The sequence below is a fragment of the Etheostoma spectabile genome, chromosome 18, assembly GCF_008692095.1.
Source record: "Etheostoma spectabile isolate EspeVRDwgs_2016 chromosome 18, UIUC_Espe_1.0, whole genome shotgun sequence".
NCBI classification, from domain to species: Eukaryota; Metazoa; Chordata; class Actinopteri; order Perciformes; family Percidae; genus Etheostoma; species Etheostoma spectabile.
The window spans coordinates 11,302,183-11,316,265 of NC_045750.1; the positions used below are offsets into that span (position 1 = coordinate 11,302,183).

The 14,083-nt window shown below is 39.6% G+C and overlaps 1 protein-coding gene and 1 long non-coding RNA gene across 2 annotated transcripts in view; one reads left to right on the forward strand and one right to left on the reverse strand.

Annotated features, from left to right (window-relative positions):
* LOC116705870 (uncharacterized) overlaps positions 1 to 2,793 on the reverse strand; it is a 20,985-nt gene extending 18,192 nt beyond the window's left edge. The window contains exon 1 of the long non-coding RNA XR_004336072.1: positions 2,623 to 2,793. This is a non-coding gene — a long non-coding RNA (uncharacterized LOC116705870). The remainder of the gene's footprint in view (positions 1 to 2,622) is intronic.
* The window catches only part of rab32a (RAB32a, member RAS oncogene family), a 17,653-nt gene extending 3,570 nt beyond the window's left edge, over positions 1 to 14,083 (forward strand). Inside the window, exons 2-3 of the mRNA XM_032542326.1 lie at positions 7,374 to 7,651; positions 12,788 to 14,083. Coding sequence (XP_032398217.1) covers positions 7,374 to 7,651; positions 12,788 to 12,937 — 428 coding nt within the window. The 3' untranslated portion in view covers positions 12,938 to 14,083. The remainder of the gene's footprint in view (positions 1 to 7,373; positions 7,652 to 12,787) is intronic.

The following is a 14,083-nucleotide window of genomic DNA, read 5'->3' on the forward strand; positions in this document are numbered from 1 at the left end:
TTCCACCAGTATTCCAAACTTTCAACTATTTCTGAATTTTGTCTGACAATAGCTTTTGTGTGAAATACTGAATACATTCACCTGTTTCGGCTCCTGAAAACCCTTTCCACACTGAGGCCATAACTTATAACAAGAGGGTCACAAACCTAAGAGATAAGGGAAAGAGCAGAAAGTAATTGATTAGTAATAGATTTTATCATCAGTTAATTAAATTTAATTATAAATCAGAACTGTATATGAATTACTCAATGTGACTTTTGCAGAACACGATGTGACAGACGGCACCACAGTCGAAGGAGCAATAAATGTAATAAATGTATTTGCTCAATGCATATGCTTTTTATAATGTTTTTAATGTCTTGCTGCTGCATGCAATTTTATACTTGAATCTTTTAAATTTATTGTGTGTATATTGTGTACTTTTTATATTGTGGGAAACGTTGCAAACTTAAGAATTTCATTGCATGGTGTAAAATCTGTGCATATGACAAATAAATATCTTGAATCTTGAATCTTGAATCTTAACAAGGTGCTTGGCACCAACAAAGTGCATTAAGAAGCTTCTTATTTTACTCTTCCTTCAATTTTCCCCATGTTTAAAGTAAGTCTTAGCAATAGATTTTCTTGGTCGCTCCACTTTACTCTGACAATATCGTGGTTGTAAATCGATCATTTACATCAGTTCTGTCATTATCTGCTAATGAATGTGTCTTTTGTGCATTGCTGCTTGTTAGTAGTAGTCTTGGTTTATGTGTGTAGGTTTTTGGCACCAATAGTGATTAAGACCAAAAATGTTTTCCTTTCCTGTTCTTGATTCTCCTTGAGACTGTCGGTAGATGAATAGTTTAAATGGGTCACATGATCTTATTCTACAACAAATATTAGTATTTTGAGCTAAATCCCTACAACGTTGTGCAAAGGCTTTATGTTGATCAGCCCCCACCAACCCATGAGTCGAAACGAGTCATACCACTTAATGGTTGAGGAATTCCCTCAATTCAGACTCTGTTCAGTGCTAAAAGCCGTAGTAAGCTGTAAGTATCTTCTCACGTGCCAGTCATGTGTTATTCACAGTTTCTCCTTTAAAGCTTGTGCTGAAGACTACCTTAATGACTGGACCCTGTGTCGTCTTTGTTATTTTAGTTGTTGGGAGGGCATAGGGGGAAGTTTCACAGCCAGTTGCCTCCTAACAACAGACGGAGACTGCTGCTGTTGCTACTGCCGTGTCTGGCTTGGACAGTTTCTATGGTAACCCACCCACAGGATAGCAATATGTACAACTGTAGAGGAAACTGGGGTTGCTAGGGCTATGGATAATGATGAGACTTTTATTTCTGTTTCTCCCACACAAACAGACATGATACAGTGGCATTATCTAAACTGTATCTTTTTAATCAAGTAGCTCTGTAGCTGCAGATTTCTAAAGATTTCACGTGTTCATATCTGGAATCACCTAACCGAGGTCATGCAGAAGTGTTCATTGGTGTGAAAGCCTTTGGAATTCCACAGTAGTTCACAGTCTCTCTTTACAGACAGATTCAGACGCATTTCTTTTTAGTGTCTAGGCATTTTGAGCATTTGAGGCAGCAGCACATGTCTTTGTTCTCTTCTGCAGTCTCATGTTCCTCTGTGGCATTCAGTGAGTAAATACTCTATTGTTCAGCTCATTCCATTCCTGTGTTTTCTGCTCATTGGGTTAGCAGCATATGACAGTCATGAAGGCTTTTAGTATGATTTTATTTGTCCTTTATTGAAATGTAGATTGATCATTGTATCCTCATGTTTGGCAAAAAACAATATATTTGAAGACGCCACCTACGGGCTGTGGGAATTTATACACAACATTGCACTAGGCAACGTGTTCATTAGATTTTGATGAATATAGGCACTGTAATTTGATTTCAATAAATTCCACATTTTCTGGGCTGCTGTTATCTATTAAACATAACTAGTGGTCCCAATCCACTCCTGAAAATAGTATCCAACACATGTATTGTTTACTAATATTTGAGTATTGATTGATAAAAACTGCATTGCCCAGATGTTTTAGGAAATGATTGTGAAATGATGATGTCAACAACAAGATGCACGTCGAGATCATCAGGAGTGTAGTGTAGAATGTGCTCATTGTGTTGTTAGTCAGCAAAAAGCCTGGGTTCAGTAAAAGCAGCTGAATGTGTTTTATGACTTACTTAGGACATTCTAAAGGTCAGGCATCATAGGATTTGCTTAATGTTAGTGACTTCTGCGCAGAACCACCTTATCAATACCCCAAATAACTCATTACACCATGCAAAAGTCGGGTGTGTATGTGTGAGCGTGCGTGTATGTGCGCAACTGCCATGTTATCGGTATTGTTAATATAATCACCCCACACAAGTCTTTTCCACCCAGCCTGTTCTCTCCCAGGAGGAGTGAGGTTAACACCCCAAGACTGGCTGTGCTTGCACATCGACCTTGCAATAAGGGCTAAACGTGTCATAAAAGTGAAGTGTGTGATGTAGACAATGACACGCTGTCATGGCCTCCTCAGTGTTTATGGAACAGTTTGTTCTCAGTTCCAGAATATAAAATAGTTGTTTTAGTAGGGATGCACCGTTCTGACTTTTTTAGTCCCGATACGATGCCTGGGCTTTGCGTATCTGTTGATACCCGATAAAGATCCAATACCGTTGTTGAATTAATGATAAACTGTATACCTTCCACCTTCCACTTCCACCATGTGGAAGAGACTAAAGGCACCAGACTTTCCTAACTAAACATTACTTTCCTAACTAAGACAAAATAACATAGATGGTGCTTTTGGATGTGCTTGATTAAATTGGTAGTTTTGTAATTTGCAGTACTACCACCACTAGTTGGTGCGGCAAGCGTGAAATATCGCCACAAAAGGGTGGTGATGGCGCCCTGGATATGACACATGCCTTTGATATTTGAGATCCGGGTTCGATTCCCACTGCAATGAATCAACCAATGCGTCCCTGAGCAAGACACTTAACCCCTAGTTGCTCCAGTAGCGTGTGATCTCTGACATATACTCTTTGGCTCGCTCCATGTTGCTTAACGGTTAACTCAAGTGTTCCAGCCTGCGACACACGTGCTTTTTGACAATTGACGTAGGATATGCTGTGAAAAAAAAAAAAAAAAAGTAAACTGGATCGGCCGTGTATCCGTTAATTTTTCCCATCCCCGATCAAGCTATTTTGTCAATATCGGGGCCGATATACAATCTTAATATTGGATCGGTGCACCCCTAGTTTTTAGTATGTTATGAAAGTCAGTACATAATAATGTGTCCGCTCAACTGTCCTTGCTGCTCTGACACAATTTCATTGAGCTGACAAAAACATGGTTTACTGTATTCTTTGCCTCTGTGGTAGATAAATGTTGGACTCAGTCAGACCTCTCAATAGAATAACCAGAAGACACGTGCCTTGAAAAATCATTAAGTCATAATTTCTTTCTGTACTCTGCCTCTGCTTCCACTCAGCTGGATGTATGAGCTCTACAAGGCCTGGAAATGAAAGCCTTATTTTAGTCTATTGGCTCTTTATCCCACTGTGTCGTGTCTCTGGTGAATTCACCTGGGGTTATATCAGCTAAAATTAGACTCTCAATTATGAGCAATTACCGCAGGGCTGTGGGCCCCACAGTGTATTCACTCTCTCGATCACACCCACACTGCGCCACGCCACGCCACTCCAGTACCTTGCGTGGTTGGGTAAGTACCCACAGTAAAGTGAAAGTATGCTGGGAGAAACTGTGCTCACAGTTCCTCAATCCTGTTCTTGGTTTATTTTCTGTTTTGTAACTCAGCTCTAGTGGAGCTTAACTGTCTAGAACACTGTACAATTAAACTTTCCCTGTAAACTTTGCAGAGATTCATATATGCGAGCAGGTGCATTACAGTTATATGTGATCCATTGCAAAGAAGGAAGCAAAAAATGTAAACACAATCTGATGTCACAAATTTAGACAACTTAGTCTGAGTTATACATGTTTTTGAATGCTGCTATGTGTGTGTTCACATCAGAAATCTAAAAATGACTTACATTTCTAGTTATACTTGGAAAATCTGCATTGTGTGAAGGTGAGACGGAGAGTGGTCATAGAAACTGATATTGGCACACTAAAGCTCAAAAACAGGAACTGTGTGGAAACTTACGCATGCTCACGTGTAAGAGAGTGAAACCAGTATAATCCTTCATCTTACTTTTAATGTAAGACTGCCCTCGTTGTATTTGGATAAAGAGTTCTATCTGTGAACTGTCTGAAACATATAGATGTTATTGAAACCATGAGCTTCCAGCATCAAAACTATGAAAGCTTCTCTACAAATGTCTGCCTAAAGATGTTTTTTATTTTGCATTGGCAACCGAAACTGTCAGTTCCTCTAGCTGCAGGCAGCGTCAACACACCTAACTGTCTCGGCATCCAGTAAAAGAGTGAGCATCAGCCCTGTCAAAATGCCCGTTTTTAGTGACCAACTAATCTGTTGTGGTTACAGTTTGGATAAGTCTTGTGTATTTTTTATTATTATTATCAAATCATATAAAACAACCAAAACCAAGTATTGTATGTATAGCCAAAGCCTGATATAAGCTTCCTTCCTGAACAAATACAAAGAAAGGTTTAATGATAGAAAGATGAAATAGAGGAGGCACCATGGGTGATCGCGCATTCTACTCCGCCGCTCCTCGGACTTGGAATGCCCTCCCTGGCCATCTAAGGGCACCACAGACTTTTGAGACTTTTAAAAAAGGACTAAAAACATTTCTTTTTAGCAGAACTTATGAGTTTTAACCTTGCACAAAAATGTTGTCGCACAATTTATAGACATTTTACACTGATGTTTTTTACATAGCTTTTATGAGCTATCTTACCTGTAGCACTTTGAGATTTGTTTAAATGTAAAGTGCATTACAAATAAAGCTTTCTGAGGCAAAAATCAAGGGATATTTTGATCAGATGTGCTTGAAAGTGTGATGTCAGCCAAGTGTTAACAGAGATACCTTTCGCCAGTTGAACTGCTGATCACAGACTCCCCCCCCCCCCCCCCCCCCCCCCCCCCCCCCCCCATGAGACACTGTGCTGGAAGCCTCAGTGAACACTCAAAGATAAAGTTATGCGGGCAGACTGGAAAGTACAGTTGTGTTCAAAATAATAGCAGTCCAACATTACTAACCTCATAAGTCATATGCTTTGGTAGAAGTGATATTTCTACATGGCAAAACATTTACTAGTAAGTGTTGTAGAGTCCCAGAAAACCAACAGACACAACAGTCATGACATGCATGCTGCTCATTCTGTGTAATTGAATCTGTAATTGAAAGGGGCATGTTCAAAACAATAGCAGTATTGTGTTCAATTAGTGAGGTTATTGATTCTGTAAAGAAACAGATGTCAGGTATGGTCCATATTTAAGGAAGGAAGGAAGCAAAAGGTTGTAGTGCATTTCACCCTGAAATAATCAGCAAACTGGCTTGTTCCAGACATTGCTCTGAGGAACACGGGACTTTGATTAAAAAGAACGTGGGAAAAAACGGTCAACTACCATTCCAATGGATCAAAATGGAATTGCCAAAATGGCAAAGGCTCAACCAATGATCAGCTCCAGGAAAATCAATCAGAAGAACGATCAGAAGAAGGCTATGTGAAGCAAAGCTATCAGCCAGGAGCCCCGCATAGTCCCATTGCTGAAAACTAGACATCTACTGAATAGTTGAAATTTGCCAAAGAACACATTGACTGAATCTCATTTCTCTATCTTATCCCTACCCATTACCTGGCCAAAGGAGAAATGGCGCAACATTCTGTGGACTGATGAAAACAAAATTGTTCTTTTTTCTACGGGCCGCAGACCGTTTGTCCGACAACCCCCAGGCACTGAATTCAAGCGAAGACAGTAAAGCATGGTGGTGCATACCAGAGATCCTGGATCAGTTTCAAAACATCAAAATACTTGAAGAGGTCATGTTGCCTTTTCCTGAAGAGGAAATACCTTTTGAAATATATAAATAGGTCTTTCAACAAGTCAATGACCCAAAACACACCAGTAAGCGAGCAAAGTCTTGGTTCCAGATGAACAAGATTGATGTGATGGATTACCCAGCCCAATCCTCGGACCTCAGTCCCGTAGAACACTTGTGGGGCAAAACCCAGTGATGCAGAGGAATTTTGGAATGTAGTTCAATCGTCCTGGGCTGGAATACCTGTTCACAGGTGCCAGAAGTTGGTTGACTCCATGCAACACAGATGTGAAGCAGTTCTCAGAAATAATGGTTGTGCAACTAAATAGTAGTACACTGATTCAAAGTAAAGCAAACCCTTGGGACATTTTTCAATTTATACAGTAAATGTTTGAGTTTGTAAAGAAAAATGCAAATACTGCTATTTTTTTGAAAAGCCTATTATTCATTTTTCTTCACTTTCTGTAAAGGTATAACACAAACTTGATCAATTGTGGTCATGTTCTGATTTGGAATTGAATGTGCAGTGTTCCCAATGCATTGATATTATGGAATTAAAAGCTATTCCAAAGATTTTGAGCATTATTCACTTTTTTTAAACACACTGCGATTCTTCTGAACACAACTGTATGTTAGAGCTCTGTTCCTGGAATCTTTTTCAAACCACCCTATTGTCTGTTTCCTCTTTAAGGGTTTCATTTTAAATGTTCGAATTAAAGTATGGAAACTCTAATGGAAATTCAAATTAGTTATGACTATAGTAATTGAACCTTACAACTATCTGTCATCAGTTCTCATGATGTAATGGCATCTAAAAAAATCATTTATAGTTAAGAAGTTGGTGTAATGTGAATACAATCAGTAGATTTAAGAAAGGTATTAAACAGTCCAGTTGTGTTTAAGAAACCCTCTCAGATTGACAGTGGCACTAAATATCCTGCTGGTAATTCTGCTTGCTTTGCCTTTTGTAAAATATGATCTCAGATTTACTCAGAGAATGACTTCACAGAAAGGGCTTGTTATTATGACAGATTACTTGTGCCATTCTCTGTGCAGATTTGGTAAATTAGGAAAAGAAGGTCGAATAAGAAACATCTCTAGCCACGTAATGTTTGGCCACATTTAGAGGAGGAAGATTGTTGAGCTCTCATGGACTTGTGGCAAAACTGAGAAAGACATTATAATGAAATACTTACATTTCGCCATTTAGCAGGATCAGAGCCAGACATTTGGTTTCATCCTTAAGATACTGTTTGGTATTTTGGTTTCGATGTTCTGCTTTTGAGGGAATTATCACCACATGTTTTAAATCTTTCACAATCCCCACACCCTGTTACTCATCTAGCTTTAAGCTGCTTTGTAAAAAAAATGCAATTCCAATATATTATTTTCCTATCTCCCCAGGTCAGGAACGATTTGGGAACATGACGCGGGTGTACTACAAAGAGGCTGTGGGGGCATTCGTGGTGTTTGATGTGACAAGGGGTTCCACATTTGAGGCGGTGTCTAAGTGGAAGCATGACCTGGACAGCAAGGTGAAGCTGGCTAATGGCAGCCCCATCCCCTCAGTGCTGCTCGCCAATAAGTGCGACCAGAAGAAAGAGAGCTCCAACAACACAGCCATAATGGACAATTTCTGCAAAGAGACTGGCTTTTTGGGCTGGTTTGAAACCTCAGCTAAGGTGAGAGAACAATACATTAGACATAGAAGCTATTAGTTGCACATTTGCGTAAAATAGATCCATGCTCTTTAACGTACATTACTATTTATATCTGTTAGGCTGGTTATCTGATAGGCTTTTTTTCATAATTACTCTCTCTGGTGTTTCTTTATGTTTTACTCAAGGTTATTCTATACGTGAGCAGCATAAAAATACCAAAGTTAGGGCTTATTTTAATGCTTGCTGAAATACGTTGCATACTGGGACACATATTTCCTTTAAAGGTAAAGAGTCCAAACATGACGAGTAATGTCTTCAAATCTTATTTTTTTGCATGAATTTGACTTGAGTTTGCAGCAACTCAGATGTGATAGGAGTTTTGAAATGCTCACACAGCCGAGTAAAACTAAGAGGAGCCACTGGACTTTTATTGTGAAAACATTTTCCCATGGCTTCATCACTTCTCATGACAGGAAATCCTCCAAGCCCCCTCTGAATGATGTAATCACACTGGTTAGACTGTGGCAATTGTGAAATAGTTATGATTAGTAATTTTTTTTTTTTTTGTTAAACACTTGGGAACTCACTCAACAGTTATTCAGTTACGTATTTATGTAGATAATTTTGTAGATAATTAGTATAAAATTGAGATGAAAAATCTTTAAAGCTTTGCCAAATGACTGAAGTTGGTTTTATATTGTACAAATGAGACAGGTTGATTGTTTTTGACAGGAAATTTTTGACAACCATTTTTTTTTTTCCTGCTGTCTTTGCACAATATTTATGAACATTTATCTCTCCAGCCATTGAAAAGATGGATAGCTGGTGCGGTATGGTATTGCATGACATTGATTGATGTTGCAGGCTGTGTGGGTTATAGCGGCAGGGCTCTGAAAGATAATGTTCGGTGGTGTTTCTCCTCAACTCTGGTTACTGGTGTGTTCACACTATGCTTTTGTACTTTTGTCTCTTTGTGAGTAGAATTTGGTAAAGCGAGATCCTTTAGGCTGCCTCTCTCTTCAAAAGCAATACGTTTGTTAATTGAAGGACTAAAATATATCTGTTTTAGTCTCCAGTGATGGAAGAAGTATTCAGACTATTAACTAAAGTAAGAGTAGTAATACAACACTATGAACACTCTCCCCTTTGCAAGTAAAAGTCCAGCATGCAACATTTTACCTGATTAAAAAGTACAAAGGTATTGGCAACAAAATGTACACAGAAATCAGTGTTATATTATTATACAGTACAATGAGATCATAATTAATTTAATGCAAAGCAGTTCTTTGATATACTGTTGGGTAGTTTACTGATTGGTCCACTTGGGTGTGGCTTAGTAGCGTCGCATTTCCCCCTACTCATTTCCTGGTTCTCCATCCCCATAAACAACATGAAATCAACAAGAGCGTTAACTTTTCCTGCAACAGACTTCCAACAGTGGTCAGAAAGCACAGGGGAGACACTTTGTTTCTTTCACAATGCTTCTAGTCAAGTCAAGTCATGTTTATTTCATCCATAAAAACGGAAATTACAGTACTCACACCCGCCATCATACCCATAAAAACTAGTTGCTTGTTGTGCTGTCTAATGCCCTGAGGTATAAAAGAGAGAGCATACCGTTTAGTTTGTGTCACAGGAGGTCTTAGCCTACCACTACGCTCCATAACCCTGCCATGAAAAGGGTGACCCTTGTTATTTTCGGTGTCATTTTTACCAGATGATCATCATATACCTGATCCACTGTATTTAACTCTCCCACCATTTTCCCAGCCCTTTTAGTCACTCTATCAATCCCGGCCCTCTCCGTTACCCCAGCATCCCCCCCCACTCCACCACACAGTAACTCCAAACACTACATATGACTAACATAAAAAACATTCTCACCACATCCGTATTCACCTTAAATGACTGCAACTTCCTCATACAGTATACACGTGGACTTAATTAGAATTGGAAGCTAACCCTCGCCACTCTCTCACTCGCTCTACACACACTCTACACGCACACACACATGCCGGCCCTGCTATTCTCTTAAAGTGATTGACGCAAACCCCAATGCACAAGTACACTTCAGTCCACTTATGTAGTCTACAGCGAAAGCTCTGCGTAGAGCCTCCGCAGAAGCATAAATTGAGCTTAAGTAGTAACTATAGTTGTAAAAAAAATATAATGGAGTAAACACTACAAATTTTCCTTTTGAAATGTGGGTACAAGTACTGTACCAAAAAATTGCTCAGCACGCAGCACTCGAGTAAATCTTCTGACTTACTTTCCACAGTCTGTGTTGTGAGGCTTGTTTTTTGTAAGAAAGTGCATACTCTCCATGCCATAATAAAAGACTATTCAGCAGGTAACAGAGTGAGAGCATGAGGCAGACACAAACAAAAAGGCTGCCAGCAGTCTACATGTGCCACCTCATGTTCAGTGATAAATTACTTCCTTTGAAAGGTGCAGTTGTGTCCGATGAGCCCTCAAGTCACAGCAAGTTTTCTTGTAGAAAATGCTGCTGTAACAAGGGAATTTCCCCGCTGTGGGATGAATAAAGTGTAATCTAATCTAAGTTAGATGTTTACTTTACCTTCTGTTCCGGACTCAGTTGTGCCATTTTCTAACTCAGCCTTATCCTTCTAAAAAAAAGTCAATGACCCAAAAGACATTTTCAAACGCACTTCTGCATTTTAAACCGTAACCATATTTTCTACTAGCCTGGGAATCCAGACCCAAATCCAAAAGATTAAGGGTCTGGCATTGAGTAATGAAAGTTGCCCATCTTGAGGGGCGGCAGCAAGCCTGCATTTGAAAATCTCACTGCACGCAGTTGAATAACACTACGACCAATAACAACAACACATGGGGTGACGTATTCAGAGTCCCATACGCTTAGCTACCAAGGGGGTAATCCTTTCTTCTCTAAGCGTAGCTCGCATGGCGCCATTTCAATGCTACGAAGCCATCACCTGCAGTTAGCATCCCATTGACTGCCATTCATTTTGGCGCCACTTTGACAGCGAATAACTTTACATCTGAAGCTTTTCGAGACTCTATTTGTCTGTTGTTTCTTTCTAAAGAAACACAACAATGTAAATAAAGCTCCATTACCTTGTACCTCCAGTTATGGCTCCGTAGCAGACGTTTTTGTAAAAATAGATTGCGTCACAACCACACGACTTACTGTCGCACAGTCAACAAATCACCGTATTACCACGAGAAGCACGCAGACAGTTTAGACTTCCATTAGCTGTTTAGGTTTAATTACTAACGTTAACTAGCATGTTAGTTAGCAGTTATTAGCCTGTGCTTATGTTATCTCCTTACATATAGCTACACTCTCCGTCTCTGCTGATTGGGAATGATTGAGCTTTCTCTTGGCACAGCTACCAGAAGACTTACAACTTAAAGACATGTTGCCCACGTCACATCTACGTCTTCAAGCTCAGTTGGAGGCTGCGCATCAACGCTCAGCCATCACCGGAAAAGTGCTTCTATTTTCCTTCACTGGTCTCCGTCCAGAACAACGGGATCTGTTGGTCCACTTCTTTAACTTTCTATGTTAGCTACCAGCAGGGCTGACTGGTAGATTAAACTTTTGTCAATTGTTCAGCTCGACTCTGGCCCGCCTATGTCCGATACACCGATGTGATTGGTGTAACTCGGCTACAAGGGTATAGTTAATGAGTTAATGAGCAGCATTACTCGATGCCAGAGTAACTCGCTTAGCAAATTCAATTGTGCTCTTGCGAGAACTCCAGGATTTCCAGGGTACTTGCACTTTGAGGAAAGCTTTGTTGAGTTTTTGCAGCTGGAGTAAACTTTGCTAACTCATTCCAAATAACCTAAGGCCGTGCAGCTATGTCACGTGCTGTGTCATGTGAAGTGTGTGGGTGTGTTGTGTGTGATGTGTGCAAAGCCTTTCTGGACATTTTCTCTGTGTTGCTGTTGTGTGTGCGCCTGTCACGCTAACAACCTGTGATTGGAATTCTGTCAATGAGTAACACATTTTCTTTCAAATTGAAGTGACAAAACATTCCTTGAGGTTATACAATATGCACAATAATAATGAGGAATGATAGATATGCATTATTTTCATCACAGTTTCAATACGTTTGGGGCTGAGGCAGGTCACTTGGCCAAATGCCATGGGGCTGTCAACTTTCTCTTGTCCCATTTATTGTAAAATTAAAAAGTTGTGAAAGTTTAAGTGATGTTTGTTATCTTTAGACTGTGTAAATGTTTTGTTATGTTCAGTCTGTTTTGGAAACCGAGAGAGACAATAGCCTGAGAAGAGGGTGTGTGGAACTGATGCAGTCCCTGTCACATGGTATGTCATTACAGACTCACTCAGTAAAACAAAGATCCAAAGAGAGTTGTGGTGTCGTAGTGATTTTGTGGTGTGTCCTGAGTCTGTTACAGACAGTACTTGATAGTATTCCCTTGCACTTAACTCACAGATTTGAACATTACTGGTACATTTTTTGCAAATAATATACCACATTTCTCCTTGCAAGTTTTGTAATTATTTGTAACACTTTACATGTCATTTTAGCTGACTCTTTTATCCAAAGGCACTTTTAATTGCTATATGTCAGAAGTTGCACGCCCCTGGAGCAACTAGACGTTAAGTGTCTTGCTCAGGGACACATTGGTTGATGTATAGCAGTGGGAATTGAACTCGGGTCTCACACACCAAAGGCATGTGTCATATCCACTGCGCCATCACTAACCGCATCTCAATTATTTTATTTTCCACAAGCATTTTTTAATAATATAACTCAGTAAAAAAAAAAAAAAAAACTCTCTTTGCACATGCCTCTTTGTTACTATAGAGCCTGGAGAAAGAACATTAATATTCAATACCTCTTCAACCCACCAGATGACAACTTTTGGCCACAGTGTGAAGGACAAAAGCAAATGGTGGTTTTTACCTTGTCTGGGCTGGCCTCGGATCTCAGTCTCCCAGCTTTAACAGGCTGGTTCATAAAAAGGGGTTTAGTGGACTTTTAAAGCAAGTCTGAAAAGCTGTAAAAAGACCATCCTATTAAATGTGCCTCGGGAAGGCAATGGATTAGTGTCTTAATTGTCACTGTGTTAATGTGCATTATATTTTATTTAATAAGTGTCTTTTCACCACTCTGACATACTGTTTTGATCTAATCCTAGGACAACATCAATGTGGACGAGGCAGCGCGTTTCCTGGTCGAGAATATCTTGGCTAACGACAAAGGTTTGCCGTATGAGGAGAGCAATGGAGACCGGATCAAACTGGACCAGGAGACTGTGGCTGCTGAGATCAAGTCAGGCTGCTGTTGACAATCGAGCAATTCGTATTAGCCATCTGCCTCCTTTTGGCAGGGTCCAGCCCAAGGACCCAGCCTGTGGCTCTCCGCCCTTTCCTGCAGCCTCTCTGAGGAATATGAATACATGGGTCCTCAAAGCTTTAGGATCTTCTCCTCTCTGCACTGATGCCCGTTTATCCTGCCCATCAAATTTTCTCATTTTAGTTTTCCCTATGCCAGAATAGAAGCCCAATTTTATCTTGATGTCGTTTTAAATGTTGTCACTGCCTCTATCATGCTGTTTCGTTTTTTGTCCCACACCTCTAAACCACGACATCTTTATTATTGTGTTTATCTCACTCCAAATTTCCCTGATTGTGTATTCAACCACCAACTATGAACCCCACCCAGCCTTCCACACTTAAACCCTGGTGCTCTTTTTTCCCTGACAGCCTCTGAAGCTCTGGACTATACAACAGGGTGCCAATTAATCCGAGATTTGTGAAACACAAGCTGGAAAACAACCTGTAGCTTTTTAACTTCTGTCACTTTGGTCTATTCTCTCTCAGTATCTTTGTCATTCAGTGTTTATCTGTGAAACAAGACACTTTATCGTTCAAGTATTTCTTTAGCTAACATGGATGGACGTAAATGACAATAATAATTTTCAGAACACTCTGTTTCTGTTTCCAGCTTAAGACTACTATGTAAAAGTAAGCAAAGGAGTCACAGTTAGGCATCACAGTTATGCATTATCAAAATGGTATAATATCTTGTGTTGTTGTCATGAATTGTTGTCTTATGCTGTATTTTGTCTGATGTAAGGTGCCATAATACAGTTTTTGTTAAGGTAATTAGAGGGGAACACTTTTTGTTATTCACACAAACATTTATGGACTGACAATACAGTATTTCACAAAAAAACTGCGGACCATATGAGGCACTGTTTTTCCACCAGTATAAAAATGTAGATCTGATTTATGTATGTATTTTTTTTAATGTGTTGGGTCAAGTATTATGCAACTTGTGACAGAATCAGAAAGGGGACTACACTCTCTTTTTATGTATGAAAGTTTTCAGATGAAATATGGATTTAAAAAAAACTTTGAGTTGGGATTACATTTTCATGTCAAAATACTTCAAATCTGAAAGACCAAAATAGAATAAACATTATAACAGA